Source organism: Emys orbicularis, chromosome 4, assembly GCF_028017835.1.
Source record: "Emys orbicularis isolate rEmyOrb1 chromosome 4, rEmyOrb1.hap1, whole genome shotgun sequence".
Taxonomy (NCBI): domain Eukaryota; kingdom Metazoa; phylum Chordata; order Testudines; family Emydidae; genus Emys; species Emys orbicularis.
Genome location: NC_088686.1, coordinates 33,253,198 through 33,276,521, shown reverse-complemented (window position 1 = coordinate 33,276,521; position 23,324 = coordinate 33,253,198). Strand labels below are relative to the sequence as shown.

Sequence of the window (23,324 nt, the reverse complement as noted above, 5' to 3'; positions counted from 1 at the left end):
AAGAAACATACTACATATCATTTTCAACATTGTAGCCACATTTAAAAATGACTTAGCAGTCCCATCCTGTCAAGCTATCACTAATAAAAAAAGGAATAACTAAATTAGCACACAGTAGAAACAAAGTAACACAGAAATATAGGTAAGTTTTAAAAAAAGTTTTGAAGATATACTTTTAACATGGATGAGCAGGCTCGCTGCTGCATACAACATGGGCAATGAGGCTCCTAGAAATCACGTCAATAGTGGAAGCAGGACAGTAGTTACTCATCATCCCCCTCTGGCCATACAAGCACCTGTGAGACATTTGTGTGGGGATAACTACTCTAGAAATAAATACTAAATGGGTCACTGAGCTATTTCAGTACATTGTTGAATTGGATGCTGAAAACTGATCAGAAATAGTGCATCTAATTTCATATAATTCTGCATCACAACTCAACGTTCTTATTGTGGTACCAAATCAATAAGTACAGAAATAGTTATGGGCACCAGAACACCATGTAGCTATATTTAAAGCAGAAATATATAAAAATATACATAGCAGATCAGAAGCCTGAATATGTTCTACAATATATGACGTGGTAAGATGAAGAAGAAATTGAACAAGGTATTAGAATTGACAGTCAGACCTTAATGTACACTAGGAAAAATTTTACAAAAAATTCTCACCATTGCTAACACACTACTGGTATTAGTAAAGATGCAAATCCAAGTACAGATGAGCCGTTGGTGTTTTAATAAACCATGTCAGTTGACAGGATTAAAGGACAGTGCTTAAAACATGAGTGACAGTCTGCCTAAACCAGGGCTCCTAAGGTGCTAACACCATATGAGCTAAATTGGTGTTAGCAAAGGTGGGAAATTAAAAAAAAAAAAAATGCCCGGTACAGACAAAACTTTAGAAATGAGGCGAGTCTATCCTTTCCCAGATTTTTGTCTGACAGCAGGATGTGAATATACAGTGTTGTATGCAAGTTGTTAGTTTGTTTTGTTTTAGGTCTTCATTGTGTATTTTTGTATTATATACACAGAGATGTGTAACTGCCTGCATTTTATAAATTTAAAATAATTAAGTTTATGATTTCACAACTCAATAGGTGTCGCTTTTCTTTACTACATGGCACAGAAAGCCATAAATGATTTAGGTAATAGAGATGGAGGAAACTCTGGAGTGAAATTTCATCACCCAAACCAAATAGCTTTTCAATGTGAAAATTGCAAAAGAGCAATAAAATTTTTCACCTGGGAAAACTGCCTCTTGCTTAGGTTTTTTTTAAATTAATTATTAATTAATTAATTATTAAAATAGAACCAAAAGTGATTTCTTTTTTGTGAACCTCCCAAAAACATGATTTCTTTTTGGTGGCAGTAAATCTATTTCTATACAGCTCCTAACAGTGCATATACTAACTTTGTGAGAGAGTGCTTCTTCTTAAAATAGATATACAATTTTAATAGTTTGTGCACGTTCTTGATACAACCTGCCAATACATTTGTTAAACAAGAAAAAGTGAGCAGAGATGAGAAAGTTTTACTGTGATGGGGTGGACTAGGTCCGGAGGCCCCCTGCTGGAGGCCTTGCAGCCCGCTACACCCTGCCCCAGAAAAGGGCAGTAGAGAGGTCCTCCAAGCAGCCTAGAGTGGCTGTGTGGGAAGCAGCCAATGAGGGCCCAGCAGGCTAGTCTAAGAGGAGCTGCAGGGCCAGAGTGAGAGCAGTTCCTTGGTGGAGCTGGTGGAGTGTGGATAGTGTGCCTGGCTGGCTGAAGGAACTACAGGACCCAGACAGAGCAGTGCTGGCAGAGGCCAGGGGGAACACAAAGGAGTTCTGGGCTGCTAGCACTCAACCAGGACAAGGCCCTGAGGTAAAGGTGAAGAATGTGCTGGAGCCACGGGGAAGTGGCCCAGGGAATTGTAGCTGGCAGATGGTTGCTATCTTTAGGGTCCCTGGGCTGGGACGCGGAGTTGAGGGCAGGCTCGGGTCCCCTTTACCAGCCACTGGGAAAGTGGTCTGGACTTTGATACATCCCTGAAGGGGAACAGAACTCTCTTAGTGGGCCAGCTAAAAGCTGGGGCCAGAAAGGCCTAGAGAGGCAAAGACTCTCCAGGAAGGGAGCCCTGGGGGATGTGGCCCCACATCAGGGCCAGGACTGCTTGAAGAGCAGGGACAATTCAAAGGAGCCCAGAAGGGGATGAGACACATTTCAAACCAGGATGCTGCAATAGGAGCTAGGGCTGCAGATAAAGGGACCTTACAGAGGGCGCCGCAATAAGCCCCCATTGGACTTATATCCCTGAAGGGGTTTGATTTTATCTCACATACAGACTATGACTCGGCCGGAGGGCTGAGTCACCAAAGACCCATCATAAACTGAGAGAGAGTGTGCAGGCACATGCACTGAGACAGGGGACACTTGCAAGAGGCAAGTGCACCCCATTACGTTTATGGCCAGATTCTAATATCAATGTAAAGTCACACCTGGGACTCTTTCAAAGATTCTGCCGCTGCACAGATATAGGCGCTCAATCATAGATTTTTGTTTTAAGTTATGTGGCAATACGTGCTGAATATCCATTTAGAATCTAGCCTTTAGTTAAAAAGGCAACAAGGGAATGGTAGGCACAAGAACAGCAAAAAATATGTATCCTTGTGACATTTCCTTTTTAAGCCTCTGTTTCATTGCCATACTTGAAGAAAAATTCAGTCACTACCAATATATTTTAAATTTAGCCCTATAAAAATTCCAACTATAAGGAATAAATCAGTCCTAATGTGCATAAAAAGGACATCCTTGCCCTAAGTTTTATTTGATTTTTGTGCTTATCTTTTTCCTCATCCGCCACTTAACATATATGCACATTTGTATCCCTTGAGATCTTTGCCTCTGTCAAGAATAGTTAGTTACCCTCCCTCCAGTAACTGTGGTTCTTAGAGATGATGTAGTCAATGTAGATCTCACTGTAGGTGTGCGTGTGCCTCATGTGCATGAGACTAGAAATTTCAGTAGCCATGTACATCGTGGCTGCGCATGTGCCCTTTGCTTCCTCATGCTCCCATATGAGGCCATGAAGGATGAGATGGCAACAACTCTCCCTAAGTTCCCTCAGAAGTTGAAGCCCATGGTAGCTGGGGACTCCAAAAAGCAGGGATGCAGAGTGGGTTGTAGGACCCACACTGACATCATCATCTCAAAGCAGCACAGATTTACTGCAGGATAAGTAACCATTTTCCTCCTTCTTCAAGCAAATGACAGTGTGGCCCACACTGTAAATAACTGACAAGAAGCACCCTCCGTGGATGGCGAGAGCGTGGACTAGTGGCTGAATCAAACTGTGACTGTAGTACTGCTCTCCCATGTCAAGGGCACAGTGATTCATGAAAATTAGTGGGTTACTCCAGGTTGTAGTCTCACAAATCTCAGAATGTTTCTGAAGCAGGCGATAGATATAGTCTGGGCTCTGGTTTAGTGTGCCTTAATGTTCAAAGGGGGACCCTCACCGGCCAGCTGATAGCAGGTGAAAAATGCATTACACAATGCACTTGTGATGAGATGGCTTGGCCTTTGGATGAGCCACAAATAGCCACAAAGAGGCAGGAAGACAGCTAAAATGGCTTGATCCTATTAAGGTACTACAGTAAAACTCTGGATACATCCAAAGTATGCAGTTTCTTCTCTCCTGGCATCGGGAGCAGCTTTAGGGAAAAAATTGGCAAGGTAATTTACTGGTTCAGGTGGAAGTCCGAGAAAATCTTAGGGATGAACTTGAGGTTTGGTCTCACCACCACCTTGTCTTTAATAAAGGAAGTGTAAGGCGATCCATCCATAAGAGTTCAGAGCTCGCTGACTCTCTCAGAAGGAAAGGGTCTTGATGGTAAGTTGTGGAACATTTTGACAGTAGTACAAAAGGGGGCTCCATGAGTTTAACGAGGATGACACTGAAGTCCCACAAGGGTTTCAGGTCTCTAACTGGAAGATAAGTGTGAAGGAAGTTCTTGAGAAACTTCAATATCATTTGGTGTGACAAGATTGAGTGTGACTGTAGTGGTGTGCAACATGCAGATATTGCTGGTACGTGGACCCACCTGTTCCGGAGTAGTATATAATCTAAGATCTTTGGTACTGGTGCTTTTACTGGGCCCAAATTTTTGGCTGCCCATATACAAAATCTTCTCCACTTTTAGGACAACTTTTCCATTTTCTGGTGGAGGACTTGCTACTTTGTATGAGAGTTTGTTTAACCTGAAGGGAACAATCTCTGTCAGTAGTGCTCAACCAACCAACATCCAAGCTGTCAGATGACACATCTGCAAGTCTGGGTACAAGATCTGACACTGGTTCTAAGATATGATGTTTGCATGAATGGGAGATCACATGAACATTTACAGCAGGTCCAATAGCCAAAACTGTCTTAGCCTCTTGCTGGACATCAGAATAACCTTAGCCTTTTCCCTCCCGATCTTGGACACTACCCTGAGTATCAAGAGAAATCAGTAGGAAGACAGAATGAAGTCTTCAAGACCACTGAAGAAGAAAGGCTTCAGGCAACAAACCTGAGCTTACACCTCCTCTAGAGTAGAATTTCTAGCATTTGATTATGTCCCTCTGTGGCAAACAAGACTATTTCAGGGTCCCCCCCATTCGTGAAATATGGTGTCTATGATAGACTTCTGTAGTCATCACTCGTGGTTGGCATAGAGCGCATGCATGACCCCAGTGGACATTACCACTCAAATTGTTCAGTCTAGTCTACATGAGGCACATGCACACACCTCCAGTGAGTTCAACCCTGACATATACTTGAAATTAAAATACACCAAACCCACATTCAGAAACTAGATTTACTAGTAACAATCAGGAAGAGTAACACAGTGATGTGGGAAGAAAACAGAGGTTACTTATTAGTAAATGTAGGTCTTGGAGAACTATCTTTGCATATCCATATTCTGGAGAAAAAGCAAAGCTGTACCCATGGGGAAATGCACACACGCCCTTTCATTGCACCAAACATTTGATGCCTGAGATTATATAAGGAGGTGCAGTCCCCAACCACTTCCTTTCCTTCACCTGAACATCAGCTTTCAAAGACATACAGAGAATTCCAATGGGAAAGCGAGAAGGGAATGTAAATATTCAGATGTAACACTCAAAGAACTATAAAAACTAGAAAGTAAACTCTTCCTTCTTTCAGGTTGCCTCTACATAGTCTTGGGAAATTAACAAGCTGTGCAATACATAAATCAAAAGAGTAGTATTTTGTGAATGGAACACCACATAGCTGCTCTATAGAGCTCAAGTAAAGAAACATTTGAGACAAACCATGGATTTAGTTTTCGCTCTGGTGGAACGAGCTCTATGGCCTAGATGAACTTGCAAAAATGATTTTATCCATTTGGATAGATACAGAGGAAGTGACATTCCTCTTACAACGATCTTCATAAATCAAAAAACTCTAGAGGATGTCACACTGATTATTTTCCTGCACTATGATAAGTTCAACTGTAATATAGTTTCTAGGAACTCAGAACAGTTTGTAATCTTTGGTGGAAATACAGCAGAAGAGTCAATATGGTCATTTGTGCCATGGATGCTAACACAGCAATCTGTATATCTGATGAAGATTCTTCTACCTTCACACCACCGCCTCCTGACACAGCAAGATCATCACTGATACTTACCACAGAAGTCGTAAACGATGGAGAGAACTCTAGTAATTTTATAGGCTAGGACTGTGTTAATTTAGGAGAAAGAGACAGAAGGGTCGTGGAGCACCCAAAATCCATTAGAAGTGGGTGGAAAATGACTCCAAGAGGTGGTTTTACGCTCCCTGTGACCCCAACTGTCAGACTCGGCGATCGTGTCAGGCATTCCCGAATTCCTTGAGCGTCATAAGTTTCGCCGGCATAAGTAGTAGTGTGCACACCACTGTGTTGGCAGGACAGCTGCTCCTGCTGACACAGCTACCATCACTTGTGGAGGTGGTTTTATTATGTCGACAGGAGAGCTCTCTCCTGTAGGCATAGAGCAGCTACACAAGCGATCTTACAGTGGCGCAGATGCAGTGGTATAGCTGTGCCGCCGTAAGCTTGCTAGTGTAGACATGGCCTTAAAAGGCTGCAGTGGTGCTACTACACAAATGCAGGTGCACCGCTATAGTGCTTCAGTGAAGATGCTACCTACGCTGACAGGAGGGCTTCTCCCATCAGCTAAGGTACTCCACCTGCCCGAGAGGCAGTATCTATGTTGACGGGAGAAGCCCTCCCATGGACATAGCGCTGTCTCCACTGGGAGTTAGGCCTATATAACTGTCACTCAAAGGTGTGGATTCTATGGCCTGAGGACATTCCTACTCCTGAATGTCAAAGGCCTGCTGCAAACAATGGAAATGTGAGAGCATCTCAAAGAAAAGCTTTCAAGAATCTTTTAGAATGGAAATTGTTAAGTAATCTAAATAATAGGGTCACTACCCGCTCTCCCTATAATAATAAAAGTACATAATAATATTTACACTACACAATCCTATTTACACCAAAGATAGAAAAGGGATAAGGAAAGTGTTCACTATAAGTTGGGCAAACCAGACATTGGGCACTCAGTTAAAGTTCTTCCACTTGCAATTGGGCAAAAGGAAGAGATGAGGTGACAAGGTGACGGGGGAGGGGGCTGCACCTTCTTTATATAACCCGCAGTACCAATATTCATTGCCATAAGAGTGCACATTCCCTGTTGGGTATGTGTTTCAGAAGGTTCCAGAAGCTCACAGCACTATGGGTGCCTTTCCCAACCAGGGGAGAATGCATGGACCACCCTGAAGAAGTGCCAAATAGTGAATCAATTTTTAATTTTAACTAACATCTTTAAATCAGCTAATATTTTTCTGTCAGTGTGAAGTTCCAACGTAAACAGATCATGCAATGAGACAGAGTGAAAAACAGTTCTAAATAGACAATGCTACCTGTCCTCTTGTTGGCAGATCTTTTACGCTGTCAGGTTTAAAGAAGGTGAAATCAACCAGGGCTTGGAACAAAGACACAGCTTTCTCAGAATGGCCCGCCTGTCTAAGAAAATGGCACTGCTGAAGAAAGACAGCTGGAAAGCAAAGGGGACAAAATCATAATACTTTAAAGTAATATTTAGTTCCCAAATATTGGATTGCAACACAAAGATAAAGAGACATATCTCCTCCACTACCCAGTGCTGTGGAGACTCATTATGTTGGAACAATAAAACGACCTTCCAAAAAATAATTAAAATTGTTACTGGCATCTCCAAGATTTTTATCAAGGCCTAAGTTCCCTGTAAGCTGCGCGGCTGCACAGCAGCCTATTTAGCGCTGCGCAAGCGCTCAGGGAACCTGCCCAGGGACCTGCCACAGCCGGGGAAGGGGCACCCCTCCCCCGCCCCCAACCTACCATGGCCGGGGCGGCCCCAACTATGCAGCAGCCCGGATCTGCGGCCTGGCCCTGTCAGGGGGCACCCCTCTCCGAACCCAGCCCCGGCCTGGACCTGTCACGACCGGGGTGCTCCTCCCTGAACCTAGCCCTGGCTGGACCTGCAGGGGCTGGGAGAGTGGCGCCTACGGCCCCCAGCCCCAGAGCTGCCACGGCAGGGAGAGGCGCCTCTTCCCCTTATCCCAGGTGCTGCTGCGGGGAGAGTGCGCTGTGGGGAGTCCTCACCAATTTAGTCCAGGTGGATGTGGTCCACTCCCAATAACTGATGAGGAGGTGTCAATATCAAGAGAGGGAAAATTGCTTTTGTAGTGAGCCAGCCACTCCCAGTCCCTATTCAAGCCCAAATTGATGGTGTTAAGTTTGCAAATGAATTGTAGCTCTGCAGTTTCTCTTTGAAGTCTGTTTCTGAAGTTTTTTTTGTTGAAGAATGGCTACTTTTAAATGGGTTATTGAATGTCCAGGGAGATTGAAGTGTTCTCCTACTGGCTTTTATATGTTACCATTCCTGATGTCTGATGTGTGTCCATTTATCCTTTTACGTAGAGACTGTCAGGTTTGGCCAATGTACATGGCAGAGGGGCATTGACACTTCCTCATCAATTATTGGGAGCGAACCACATCCACCCTGACTAAATGGGCCTTCAACATTGGTTCTCCACTTGTAAGGTAACTCCCTTCTCTTCATGCGCCAATTATATATTTATGCCTGTATCTGTAATTTTCACTCCATGCAGCTGAAGAAATAGGTTTTTTACCCAGGAAAGCTCATGCCCAAATAAATCTGTTAATCTTTAAGGTGCCACCAGACTCCTCATTGTTTTTGTTTATTTTCATGCAGCTAGCAATACATTCAATTAAACACTAGATGGCATAATTCACCAGGTTTTTTAATCCGTTCATGTATCCGTACTTTTCAAAGGCTGAAGATAGGAGACGGCATACATCTGTAGTACACACTATTTTCATAACAGGATTATGCCACCTGTAAAAAACCTGGTGCATTTATCATGACTGACAATTTGGTAATTTTCCTAATAAGTAAAGGGACACTGTCAAGTCAAATTTAACCCAAGATTTAGGTTTGGTTAAAAGAAGCATTCGCAAAACCTGAAACTATCAGAAATGTTTCCATTAGTATTATTTTAATTCTGACGTCAAAACCATTCTCCTAAAGTGTTTGCAACCCAACTATAACAGCATTATGCTAGTGCATGGGAACCAGAAAATGAAAATGACCAGAAACAAAAGTTAAATTGAGTCTATTTTCATTTCAACCAGAGAGATATCAATAAACAAAGAAAAAGTTTGTTTCTTTGAAAAAAAAAAAAAATTGATCATTGTCCATTTAACACAAGGTATTTGCAAACTTTTTTCCCCAAAGGAAGTGGCAAACATGGAGAATAATTTAAAGGTGTTTGGTAAGAAAAAGAATTTACAGATTAAGAAATGAGGATCAATAAGGATATACATACTCGGAGAAACATCCCTTACTGTGATGGCTGTAGGATGTGGTTAAAATGTCAGAAATTGGAGATGTAAGAAGCTATTATCATGTGGTCCAATGCAGGATTTGTTCCTATAGTATATTTCCCAGTGCTGTGTCCAGCCCAGTTTAAATGAACAAGCAATGTAGAAGCACTCTAAACCAATTGGTAATCCAGCACTTTAAGTCTTTAAATCAAGACTGGATATCTTTCTAGAAGCTATGCTATAGCTCAACCAGAAGTGAGGGGCTAGATGCAGAAATTATTAGGTGAGAATCTGTGGCCTGTTATGTTGGTCAGACAAGAGGATCATAAATGGTCTCTTAGGGCCTTAAAAGTCCATGAATCTAAAAGAAAAACGGTGTTGGTTGTGATACAAAAGGATACGTATTTTATCTACATGCTGTTTCTCAAGTGTTTATGAATTTGTCACCACAATAAACCTGTGAGGTAGGGAAGTATTACAACCTCAATTTTACAGATGGGGAAGCTGAAAGAATGAGAGTTACATGACTTGGGATACAGCCACAAAGGAAACCTGTGTCAGAGCTGGGAACTGAACCCAACTCTCCTGCCACCAGTTCAGTCTCTCAGCCACATGACCACCCTTCCTCCCAGTATACATTATTTTATTCATATATTGTCAGTGTTTTGAATTCAAATTCTCTACAGGGGATTCTCAGGACAAAAAAAATATAGACTTCCCATTATCCTTTCCCCAATCATTAAGAGTAGGGCTATCAACCGATTACAAAAATTATTTGCGATTAATCGTGCTGTTAAACAATAGAATACTATTTATTTAAATATTTTGGGGTGTTATCTACATTGTCTACAATGTCAAACTTTAGAGCCTACAAGTCCAATCAGCCCTACTTCTTATTCAGCCAATCACTCAAACAAGTTTGTTTACATTTGCAGAAGCTAATGCTGCCTGCTTCTTGTTTACAATGTCACCTGAAAGTGAGAACAGGCATTTGCATGGCACTGTTGAAGCCGGCACCACAAGATATTTACATGCCAGATGCACTAAAGAGTATGATCTTTGGTGTTTCAACCACCATTCCAGAGGACATGCATCCACGCTGATGATGGGTTCTGCTCAATAATGATCCAAAGCAGTGCAGACAGACATGTTCATTTTCATAATCTGAATCAAATGTCACCTGCAGACGGTTGATTTTCTTTTTTGGTGGTTAGGGTTCTGTAGTTTCCGCATCGGAGTGTTGCTCTTTTAAGACTTCTGAAAGCATGCTCCACACCTCATCCCTCTCCGATTTTGAAAGGCACTTCAGATTCTTAAATCTTGGGTCAAGTGCTGTAGCTATCTTTAGAACTTTCACATTGGTATCTTCTCTGCATATTGTCAAATTTGCAGTGAAAGTGTTCTTAAAACGAACAACATGTGCTGGGTCATCATCCAAGACTGCTAGAATATGAAATATATGGCAGAAGGAGGGTAAAACAGAGCAGGAGACATACAATACTCTCCCAAGGATTCAGTCACAAATTTAATTAACGCTTTTTTTTTTTAAACAAGCGTCATCAGCATGGAAGCATGTCCTCTGGAATGATGGCCAAAGCATGAAGAGGCATATGAATCTTTAGCACATCTGGCAGATAAATATCTTGCGACGCCAGCTGTAACAGTGTCATGTGAATGCCTGTTCTCACTTTCAGGTGACATTGTAAACAAGAAGCGGGCAGCATTACCTCCCGTAAATGTAAACAAACTTGTTTCTCTTAGCGATTGTCTGAACAAGAAGTAGGACTGAGTGGAGTTGTAGGCTCTAAAGTTTTGCATTGTTTTGTTTTTGAGTGCAGTTATGTAACAACAAAAAAATCTACATTTGTAAGTTACACTTTCATGATAAAGAGATTGCACGACAGTACTTGTATGAGGTGAATTGAAAAATACTATTTCTTTTGTTTTTCATTTTTACAGTGCAAATATTTGTAATAAAAATATAAAGTGAGCACTGTACACTTTGTATTCTGTGATGTAACTGAAATTGATATATTTGAAAATGTAGAAAAACATCCAAAAATATTACATTTAAATTGCTATTCTATTGTTTAACAGTGTGATTAATCGCGATTAATTTCTGAGTTAATCGTGTGAGTGAACTGTGATTGACAGCCCTAATTAAGAGTACTTCAAAAGTTTCATCTGTAACAAATGATATAACTGCTATTTGCTGCGTAAACCAAAGGAATTTATTTTGTGAAGGTAAACAACACATTTATTTGATGTTGGCTACGAATCCCTTGCCTTGAAATTTGTACTTTAAACTCTTCAGAGCATTACTGGATGTGATATTACAAGCTCTCTTGGGGAAGGGAAGCATCTGTTGTATCCATATTAGGCTTGAATATTTACTTTTACTATCACCTAAAGAGGCAAGATGCCAGACATTTTCAGCAGGCTCTTTGCAAAGCAAAAAATTAGCACAATACAGAGGAGAATCTCTTCCTAAAATATATTCAGCCGGTGTGAAAATCTTAATGGCCATAAAATGAGATATAAAAAGATAATCTTCTTACCTAACATAGCTTCCTCTGTGCCAGGCAGTACAGGATGTGACACCATGCTGCCATCCTGTACAGCTGCCAAAGTGCTCAAACATTTTCCATATAAACTATGGACTTTTGAAACTGAAAAGGTGCTGAACTGACTTTGACAAAATAAGAGATATTTCTGCCACAAGACTGGATTATTGGGATGCAAAAAAACTAGTTTCTGCCATTCTTTGATCAAAGTTGATGGTTCCCAGAATTCTGTACAAAGCTTCAGCTTGGCAAGTTTCAAATCAACATCATTTGGGTTGCTTTCAATAGCTCTCTCTAAAATGGCCAGTTTCTTTTCTAGGATTAGCTTGAATGATTTTCTCCTTATTTCCTGCTCTCCCGCTTTGATGGCATAAGGGCTGGGTCCTCTCATTATTTCATCCTTAAAAGAAAAGGAAATCAACTCAAAGTTATAAATACAGAAGTGTCTCAGGCTTTGTAGAAGCACTAAGGAGAAGGTTGACATAAGTGACAGTGAATGACTGCATCTCTTTCTATTAGTGCAAGTTGTTGTTTTTTTAAAAAAACATAAATCATACAAAAATATTTCATGTACAATAGCATAAACACACATATATAATTTAACTCAGAAACAAGATGTTAAGCAGAAAATTATTACTCAGATACAAATAAAATAAATATATCACAAAGTATTGCAACGAGAAGTACAAGAATGTGTACCTGAAAAGAAACAAATTCCATCCAAGTGTGAACATCTCTTGGATTTTCTCTGACCATCCTATTATATTCTTCCACTTTTGCAATTAGAACAGAGTTAACATTCTCACTGGTCTCTTGGGATGCCTGCTGCTTTAAAGTCTCATGCTCTGGGGGACCTTTTCCTTGCAACCAGAGTGTGGTCAATGGATCATAAATCCCAAGAGGATTCACATATGTTGTTGTAGGAGGAGCATCACTGTCCAGTTGTGAAACCGGTATAAAAGTGCTTAGACCAGATGAAGAAGTTTGGCTTTTACTGTAAACTGGAATTCCATCTGTGCTCAATAAATGCACACTATTCTTCGTGAAGTAGCGTTCAGGTCGCTTGTGGGACTGTTTCTTTTCTACCATGGAACTTTCCCAAGTTATACGTTGTTTCTTTAGGTCAATACCAAGGCATGAGTCACCTTTCCGCTTGTATCTTAAAGAAAAAATACAACAATGCATTTTTTTAAAATGTGACCATTAAAGATACATTAGTCAAATATGTATTTTTATCTTTTATAAGACAGAAGTTCACTTTTCAGTATTTCCTAATTGAATTAGACATTTGTACAGAGCTTTAAAAAGGTACAAAGTGCTTATTTTTTTTCCTCTTATTCCAGTTCAACTTTTCTTTCCCGTCAGAACTTCTACTATATGTGTTAGAACTGAAGGAAGCATTAAACTGCCACTTAATTAATACTTTCTAAGCAAGATCTGTAGTACTCCATGAAAGATCAACTTTTCTCTTCCTTCTAGTAGCATGAACCACTCTTCTCATGTGGACAAACTGGGGGCCATCCAATCAAGATATCGCTACATATTTAAGACTCCTAATATAAATTGGATTATTTTTATATAGGAAAAACAGAGTATAAGTAGCCTAGTCCTGTGCTAGTTCTCTGTATCTCTAGGTCTCTGTTCCTTTTTGTATTATTCATTAAAAATTTCACAAAACTGAATAGACCAAATCTACATGGACAAGACCACAGGAATCAGAGCTACATGAAAACATGACAAATACGTACAGAAATTTAATACAAAGTATACAAAATACGTCCAAGGAAAAGGGTATACAAATGTGCTGAGCTTTAAATATTTTTGGCAGCAGAATTGTGTAACAAATTATATACATATTGCTCTAGCTCAGCATACAAAGTACCAGCGTTAGATTTATAACAACATCATGAAGGAGTGTTTCTAGGGTGCCATACATTGGACTAGGAGTCAGGCATTGAGTTTTATTTCTGCCACTGACTTGTTGTGTGACCTTTTCTGTACCTCAGTTTCCCCACAGACTTTCTGTGATTTTCAGACTTTGTCTCGTGAACCTTAGCTGGAGCTCCACAAAGAGGAGAAGGAACTATAAGAAAAGAAGAGAGATGTCCCAAGTTCTCTCTCCCTTCATCTCTACTCACAGCACTGACAACACCTGAAGAACAAAGGAAGAAGCATTGGACTGGGGGAAAGATCCTGACTGAAAGAGTTTCAGCCAGTAAGACTGTAGTGAGAGACCTTTGCTTTGAATTCACTTAGCTTGTTAAGTTAGGCTTTAGTTGAGTTTTACTTTTATTTTCTTGTAACCAATTCTGACTTTTATGCCTCATTACTTGTAGTCACTTCAAATCTATCTTTCTGTAGTTAACAAACCTGTTTTACCTGTTTTATCTAAATCAATGTGTTTGGACTGAAGTGTCTGGGAAACGCCATTTGAGATAACAGGATTTATGCATATAATTTTCTATTAATAAAATGAGGGACTTTATATGAGCTTGTATTGTGCAGGAGAGAGCTGGGTAGAACAAGATGTACATTTCTGGGAGAAAGGGAATTTGCTGGTGTTGCTCTGCAGTGTAATTCAAGAGTGGCTGGCTATAGCACTCATATTGTATAACTGGGAGTAAATTACATGCTGTAGGCTATCTGTGAGCAGACCCGGAGTGGTAGCTCTCATAGCGAAGCAGTGTAAAAGGCGCCTCAGACTGGAGAATTCAAAGGATGCAGCTGTTCATCAATCCAGCTTGTACCCTGCTTAATGTCACATACCCCCATTTAAAACCTTGTGAATTTTTGAAATGCCTTTTCCTGATTGTGCATTTTGGTGAGCACACCTCTAGCAGCTCACCATTGTTGTGCACAACTGCCCAGCTGGCCATGCCAGCTATACGCTCCAGATGTGCTCTGGCCAGGAGTAAACAGGAGATAAAGGATCTCCTGGGCCTGTTTGGAGAAGAGGCTATGCACACACAACTACCAGCCATAGAAACGTGGACATCTGCATCCCCTGTGCAATCTGCTCATAGAAGAAGGGGTGTGATAGGGATCAGCAGCAGTGCCATGTGAAAGCGAAGGAACTGTGGCAGGCATTTCAGAAGGCCAGGGAGGCCAACAATCAATCCTGTGCCAAGTCACAGACCTGCTACTTTTACGAAGAGCTGCATGCCATACTTAGCAGAGACCCCACCACCACCTCCACACATGGATATCCCCAAGCAGGATGAATCACAGGCCCCTGCTGTGAACACAGAGCACAAGGAGGTGGTGGAGGAGGAAGAAGAGAATTGGGAATATGAGTCCGGGGGGGAGGGAGGCTGCTATGCTGTGAACCAGGACCTGTTTGAGACTCCACCACAGTACAGTCAGTCCCAGTGGTCAAGCATGGGCAAGCCTGATGCAGGGGAAGGAATCTTGGGTAACTGCGTTCATTTGTCAGTAAAGGCACCCCCAACTTCTCAGGACACAGCTATTGACTTTTCATTAATTTACTTGTACCAGAAGAGGTACAACAAAGGTAGAAATGTGACCAGCTTTTCATTCTCCCTCTAGAGTTAGGCAGGGGGCCATGCAAAGCAGTTTGTTTATGTACACAGGGATGTCCCTTGAATCCTCCTGAGAGATCTCAATGCAATTTTCATGGAGATACACTGCAATCCTCTCCTGAAGGTTTCTAGGGATGGCAGCCTTATTTCTTCCTCCACAGTAGGACATTTTCCCATGCCAGTCAGTGATAACTTTGGCAGGCACCATTGCAGTAAACAAGCTAGCATACATACGGGCCTGAACAGCTTTGGGACACCCGCACAGCTATATTCTCTGTGCCTTTATTACCTTTAGGAGTGAGATTCCAGCTAAAATCACCACTGCCTGTGGAAAATGGTGCCAGTATTCAATGCCATTGCCCTATACTCCCACAGAGTTTCATGCAATCAAGCAATTCCCTCATTTCCCTCATCACAGCAGGCCATACTCACCATGGTTGGTGCTGTGAGTGGCACTCTGCACAATCACTGCAAAGCAGAAGTGTCAATAAGCAAGTCTTGTTTAAAACTTTAGGGGAGCAAGGGAAGGGAATTCTGAATCTTAACTTCTGATTTCCTTTGCAAGTATACTGACTATGGCACCTCTGTGTTTTATCTGTAGTTGCGCTATAGCAGCTTTGAGGAGTTTCCCCTCCACACATACAGAACACCTGAGCCAGATAAAGAGGAGAAAAAAAGAGGACTCAGGATGGACATGTTCTGTGAGATCCTGCAAGCCAGTGCTGCATCAGTCTGTGAACAGATGTCCTGGAGGATGAATATCACAGACTATGTGGAGATGGAAAGAACGGATAAGAAAAAGGCCCAGGGGGCCTACCAGGAAAAGAAGGAGATGCACCAGGACATAACGGGGCTTCTCCAAAAGAAACACAGATGCTGCAGATTCTTGTGGACCTATAGGTTCAACAATCACAGACTCGCCTCCCTTTGCAGTCCATGGTGTACTGCAGCATAGTGCCTTTATACACCCTCTACCCCAGCATTCCACGTGGCATCAGGGGCCGCATCCCTACCCCTACCAGTCCAGACAAGGGGACAGTAAACACAAGCACAGCTTCACATACATCAACCGTGGCTCTCGCAGGTCATAAGAACGGCCATACTGAGTCTGATAGTGGCCAATGCCAGGTGCTTCAGAGGGAATGAATAGAACAGGTAATCATCAAATGATCCATCCCGTCGCCCATTCCCTGGCAAACAGAGGCTGGGGACATTACTGAGCATGGTTTTACGTTTTATAAATAAATATTTTTAATGTCAAACTTTTAATATCATCTCACCACTAACATGTCTTGAGACATTTTAAGATCAAAACAAAACAGCCCATTGTACCTTGCTATGTCCCCTCGATACAGTGACTTGTATTCCCAGTTTGCAGGGTCTGGATTCTTGTCTGTTCTGAAGGTTTCTGCTGTCAAAGCCTGAATATCCTCAAGCCAAACAAAGCGACTGGTGGCACCATTTGATGTTATGTCTTCTAGACTGAAGAAGGGGATGAAGAAGCATTTTCTGAACATCTGAGTTAAACATTAAGCATTTACAAAACCAGGAAATTTAACATTTCTAGATCCCATTATAAATTATACACATTAAAAAGGCCATGATACATGTACCATTTAACAAATAAGTCACACGCTGGTGAAAGATGGGAAAACGGAAGTGGAAATTTACCACTGGAGCCACCAATACAGTGAACTTTCAAAAGAAAACCATTCACTGCATTTCCAAAATGGACTTCCAAGAGCATGGAAAGTGCTTAACAGGATTTAATAAATGGGTTTCTTACTAAGTCTAAAGCCTGCAAGAAAAAATATTGCTATTTACTGTAACTTCCTCTATAAGAAAAAGTAAATAAAAAAGGGAACAATCTGTTAGTATATTGTGCTGATTTTCTGTAACAATACCAATGCAATTCAGTAAAATGTAAAGATTTTATGAATTAGTTACATAAGTGATTTTTTTTTTAAAGATGCAGCTAAGTTACCTCTCTAAGAACTGCAAGGTATGGTGAATTCTGATTTCACATTTGTATTACAAAAAAAAGGAGCTTCAGCGCTCTGAAAAGGTTTCCAACATTCACCTATGACAAGGCGCTCAAGAGGGTTTCACAGTTTATGTTTCAGATGGAAATGCGAACAGGAATAATACTGTGCATAAGTCCCATTTTAACATCAGTGAGAGTTTTAAACATAAAATTTAACACAGACTTTATATTTAAAGAGTGTTTTAAGTTTTCTCAGAAAAAAAAAACTATATAAACAATCCATATGCACAGTACAGGTACCGTACAAGAATATCAATCCTTTTGTTTGGGCACCTGAATTACATTTAAGTGATCAAAGACCAATGAGAGTGGTCAGTGCAAAATGGAAGGCCCACTTTTTGAGCCTGGGCACCCAATGCGCCCATGCAAGCTCTTTTTCCTATTTAAATCATCATACTGGTCACTTTAAAACATTTTTCTTGCTACATACAGACTAGTTACTGGTTATTTTAGTGTCTCAAAGCAGCAGCAAGACAACAGGTGATACAATACAGTGGCTCTCAACCTTTCCAGACTACCGTACCCCTTTCAGGAGTCTAATTTGTCTTGCATACCCCAAGATTCACCTCACAAACTACTTGCTTACAAAATTAGACATAAAATATAAAAGTGTCACAGCACACTATTACTGAAAAATTGCTTATTTTCTCATTTTTACCATATAATTCTAAATAAATCAATTGGAATATAAATAATATATTTATATTTCAGTGTATAATATACAGAGCAGTATAAACAAATCATTGTCTGTATGAAAATTTAGTTTGTACTGACTTTGCTAATGCTTTTTATGTAGCCTGTTGTAAAAACTAGGCAAACATCCAGATGAGTTAATGTACTCCCTGGAAGACCTCTGCGTACCCCCAGGAGTATGTGTACCCCTGGTTGAGAACCACTGATATAATAGAACATCACTCATTCAAATCTTGATTCACATATACAAAAAATAAAGTGTATGAAGCATCCTGCATACTAATGAATGGCTAAAGGCCAGAAATAAAACTAAAAATACTAAATTAATACAAACATCAATATACATCTTATAATGAATGCCCACTGTTGCGAGGGGAAATTATGAATGCATAGTATAATGAAACACTTCCCCTTAGGTAAAAAAAATTTTTGCTTCATTATTCAACAACTTCAATTTTCTGCAGTATCTAAGAACATCGTTTAATACAATTCCTCTCAAAGCACAATAGGTTACTCAAGGATTAATATAAGGAAACAAAGATTTACAATAATTCACAGGGAGCATTAAGATTAAAAAAGCACCACATTTTCATTGCTCTGCTATTCTGTTCAGCTCTGGAGAAAAATACTTCATAAAATATTCCTCGTCATAAAGTTTCAGGTGCAACAATGAATTAAAAAAAAATGTTTTAGTGTTTCTTGTGCTGTTCTAAGATAGTTACAATGGAAGTTTAAACTTAAGAGAATAAGAGTTAGAACTGACCCACTGGTGAGTATTCTCATCTAACCAGTTCAAGCAACACATACTAGAATAGGATTACATTTATATCCAAGCATATTAGTAAAATGCACATACTTCAATGTTGCTGCTTCTCTTTCATGGTTTGTGTCACTTCCTCTAGGTTTATCCTTCATACACTCACTGTTCGAGTCTGACTCACTGTTACTTGATTCCTCTCTGGTTTTCTTTTTTCTTTTCTTGTGGTGATGATGCTTTTTCTTTTTCCCTTTCCTTTTCTTAGTTGATTTTTTTAGATCTTCATTGGTATCACTTCCTCCTGAGAGCTCTGATCTTGAAGGACTCCTAAGAAACAAATAATTCCTTACATAGTTAGAACAATTTTAAAGAAATCTCATCAGTGAGAAAGTTCATAACCAGAGTTTTCCTCATCCCCCAAATTATAGGGAAGGATAGCTCTTAGACAGTGAATTGCGTCAATGGTTGCCACAACCATTTAAAATTACTGAAATTTTTTTTTAAATTACTACTTGAGACAGATCTTACAAAGTTGTACTTGCCCATGGTAAGTACTCTTTGATAAGTGAATAAATATCAGTAGTCCTTTCTATTATCACCCCAGAGTAAAAGCGAATGAGTTGCTTTTGTACCTGGGCTGATAAATTTTCAAGACAATTTTGCAAGGCCATTTTCACGTTAGATCAAGTTAAAATGATTGGAGGGGCCTTTAAAGGGGGGGGGGGGGGGAAATGACTAGTGCTCTTTTTTGCTTTTTATTGATGCATAAGAAATACCTGAAAGATGTGTTGTAATATATATATATATATATATATATATATGCTTTTTAGATTAGAAATCCCTAGAAATATACCAAAAGTTAAGTAGTCAAATTTATAAAATAATTCCTCTGTATATTTTCTCTCGATAGTTTAATTCAAATTATATTTTTATTTAAAATATTCGCTGTTTACATAATGTCATCTGCAAGGTAATTTTCAGAATTCCTTTTGCTTTAATCACATTATAAGCCTGTAAAGACTTGAAGAAAAATGACAAATACACAAAGTTTTGGCAAGTTTAGCTGTAGAAGTTATATTGTGATAACCCAAGTCAAACATAAGTTGGTGAATAGAGATGGATTCAACTTTGATTTTTGTAATGAACACATTTTCTGTCAGTACAAAGAGCAGCCAACACATCAAACAGAGGACTTTGTCCAAAATTAAACATCACTGAAGTTCAGAACTTTCCTGCTTCAACGTGACTCAGACTTTAAGGTAAGAAAGGACCATCATGATCATCTAGTCTGACCTCCTGCACATTGCTGGCCACAGAACCTCACCCACCCACTCCATTAACTACTGCAGAATGCATCCAAAACTTAAATCAATATGTCTAGTATTGCAACCTCTTGGGCAAAGTGTTTAAAATACAACCCTGTATTCTATAGAACTGGATCCTTTTTTTTTTTTTTAATCAAAATGCGCTTTAATCGGCCATTTAAGTGATCTATAAGATTGAATTGCAACTCCACAACTTTACATGGGACAGTATTTCATTAATTCACATCTCTGCACAGTTTATAACTTCTTTATTCAACCATGGTAGGGAAAGTGGCTATTTGAACTGGTTTTCATAAAGAAGGGGGGGGGGGGGGGGAAACAAAGATGGTACCTAAGCCTTAGCATTCCTTCTAGGATTACTTAGAATATTTAAAAGCTAATGAAAAATCATGATTAAGGCTGTGAGTTTGTCATGGAGGTCACAGATTCCGTGGCTTTCCGTGACTTTTGCAGTGGCTGGGGCGGCTGGCCCGGGGGCCACCTGGGCAGCTCAGGCAGCCCCTGGGCCAGCCGCCCCGGCCGCTGCTGGGGCAGTCTCGGGCCGCTGTGCACCCCTCCCACAGCAGCAGCAGGAGTTTGGATGTGGGAGGGGACTGGGGGTTGGGGCACAGGAGGGGGTGAGGGCTCTGGGCAGCGCTTACCTTGGGGGGCTCCCCAGAAGCAGTGACATACCTCGGCTCCTGTGCAGAGGCACAGCCTGGGGGCTCTGCGCACAGCCTCCGCCTGCAGACACTGCCCCCGCAGCTCCCATTAGCCGGGAGTCGCGGCCAATGGGAGCTGCGGAGCCAGCGCTCAGGGCAGAGGCAGCGTGCAGAGCTGCCTGGCCGTGCCTCCGCCTAGGAGCTGAGGGAGTGGGATGTCGCCGCTTCCGGGGAGGCGCGGAGCCAGATAGGGAGCCTGCCAGCCCAACCAACCCTCACCCCCCAGCACCTGCGGCGCCCCCCGGGCCACCACCACCACCCCGAGCACCCCCAGCACCCTCTGGCCGCCACCCCAAGATTTAGTATGTAGTACAAGTCATGAACAGGTCACAGGCTGTGAATTTTGCCCGTGACCTGTCCATGACTTTTACTAAAAATACCAGCGACTAAAACATAGCCTTAATCATGATCACTCAGCTCCCTCCTATCACCAAAATTAGCAGTGATTTGAATTCATCAATGAGAAAAAGCTAAAGGAAAAGTAATTTTAAAAGGCTAATTTCTCATTACTTTAAAGAGGGCAAACTTTTTGGCCTGAGGGCCACATCGGGTTTCCAAAATTGAATGGCGGGCCAGTTAGGGGAGGCTGTGCCTCCCCGAACAGCCAGGCGTGGCCCGACACCCGACCCCTATCCGACCCCCCCCCGCTTCTCGCCCCCTGACAGTCCCCCTGGGACTCCTATGCCATCCAACCCCCTAACCCCCCGTTCCCTGTCCCCTGACGACCCCCCAGGACTCCTGCCCCATCCACCACCCCCTGCCCGCTCCCAGACCCCCCGCCACCCCATCCAAACCCCCTCTCCTTCCTGACTGCCCCCGACCACCACCCCGAACTCCCCTGCCCTCTTACCGGGCTGCCTGAAGCACCGGTGGCTGGTGACACTACAGCCGCGCCGCCCAGAGCACCGTGCTGCCCGGCCGCCCAGAGCATTGCGCCGCCGGCACAGCGTGCTGAGGCTGCGGGGGAGAGGGAGTAGCAGGGGAGGGGCCAGGGGCGAGCCTCCTGGGCCAGGAGCTATGGGGCCGGGCAGGAGGGTCCCCGCGGGCTGCATGTGGCCCGCAGGCCATAGTTTGCACACCCCTGCTTTAAATGAAAGGAAATGCAATAATTATTCATAGTTTTACAAATGACACCATTCTGGCTTTCTAACCAGTGAACTGAGCGACAAGGTGGGTGAGGTAATATCTTTCATTGGAACAACTTCTGTTGGTGATATAAACAGTAAACCATGCAATGAAAAGCTACACTGTAAGCTCCTGAGTTTGGCCACACTTACAACAAAATAAAAGTAGGACATTAGAAAAAGGCTCATTAAAAAGTTGCAAAGAACCTGCTACCTTATAAGTTGTGATCTCTCAGGAGTAAGATCTGCAGCCTTTGCAGTGCGCTGGTGCAGTTTCAGTGCATCTTCTGTGCAGAAGCTTGGATTGCTAAGCCAGTCCAATTCTGCAGGTAGAGAAAAATGTGAGATCTACAAAAATTTGCCTGCTGTGCTCTTTAAAGTTGCAGATTCATCTAGTCAGCAGACAACCTAATTCACAGCAAACATCACTAAAGTCATTTATAAGAGGCAAGGACAGTTGAAAGCAATCCATGAAATTTTCACTTAGCAGAGCACTGAGTTTTAGCACATTGTAAAACGTTTTTAGGACCTGGAATCCTCCCATGACATCAATCTACATTTTAAGTAAAATGCTACAAAACAATATTTAAAAGTGTAAACTGAAAAGCAAAGAGTTTCACATACTCTAGAACTCCCTATATGGTGAATGTCAAAACCAGAGTGACTGTGGGTTTTAATGCCCCAAACAACAGACATGTAGTTACTAAAATAAAAAAAATACCAGAGGACTTCAAAAGGAATGTATTGCTCTCAATGTGAACAATGTTTATTATAATGCATAAATACCTGTATTATTCAGATAGAGCTTTCCCTAAACAATATTTCAATACAAAACTCTCAACCACCATTCCTATACAGAAATTATTTTATCTTAAAAAATTCTGAAAAACAATAAGATTGTGCTACACGTAAATAAATAAACACTTTGTATTTATTTCCTTCAAGTATATCAAAGCACTTCATGTATACTAACTAATTATGCCTCATAATACTATCTGTGTGAAAAGTAATTTTACAGATAGGGACACTCAGCAAGTTTAAGTTACTTATACAAGTTCACATAGCAGAGCCAGAATTAGAACCCCAAATCCTAGACTCGCCCTCCTCTAACCACTAACATAACATTACCCCTTTATCAAATTAAAGCAGACACTCACATTTAATTCTGATATACTAATATGAATTTTAAGTGATTACTTCTCCAAAATTTTGCTTATGTCACATTTTCTGGATGGTGGTAGGATATGGAAGTGGGTTCACTTCCCAGGCATTTTATTGCTGGAGATCTGTCCATGAATACCACCTCTTTGTGTTTAAAAATTCATCTGTTCAGGCTACTTAATCATTGCCATAATTTTTACTTGTGCCATCAAAATTATCTCCACAACAACAGAATGGTAAAAGAGAGTGGATATTGACTTCTTTTGGAGAATAAAGAGAAGGAAATGAACTATTCAAAAACAAAGACCTATTTTCATAAACATTCAGAATAGTAAAAGAGATGAGGAAGAATACAAAAAATATTTATTCCAGCGTTTCAGAATCATGAAAAAATAGCTAGTGAAGGCACAAAATCTGTTGCCATGATGCTTGTGGTGGTGGTGATAATAATTGGGGGGGGGGGGGGGACTTCCGATTCCTTCCCTCCTCCTCTCTC

The 23,324-nt window shown here is 41.2% G+C and overlaps 1 protein-coding gene across 1 annotated transcript in view; it reads right to left on the bottom strand.

The window, feature by feature from the left end:
• Window positions 1–23,324, bottom strand: part of NRDE2 (NRDE-2, necessary for RNA interference, domain containing) — a 67,690-nt gene that overhangs the window by 26,336 nt on the left and 18,030 nt on the right. The window contains exons 2-7 of the mRNA XM_065403633.1: window positions 21,882–21,990; window positions 18,617–18,844; window positions 16,356–16,505; window positions 12,184–12,643; window positions 11,479–11,884; window positions 6,955–7,088 (exon numbers count right to left, since the gene is read on the bottom strand). Of these exons, the coding sequence (XP_065259705.1) occupies window positions 6,955–7,088; window positions 11,479–11,884; window positions 12,184–12,643; window positions 16,356–16,505; window positions 18,617–18,844; window positions 21,882–21,990 (1,487 nt within the window). The remainder of the gene's footprint in view (window positions 1–6,954; window positions 7,089–11,478; window positions 11,885–12,183; window positions 12,644–16,355; window positions 16,506–18,616; window positions 18,845–21,881; window positions 21,991–23,324) is intronic.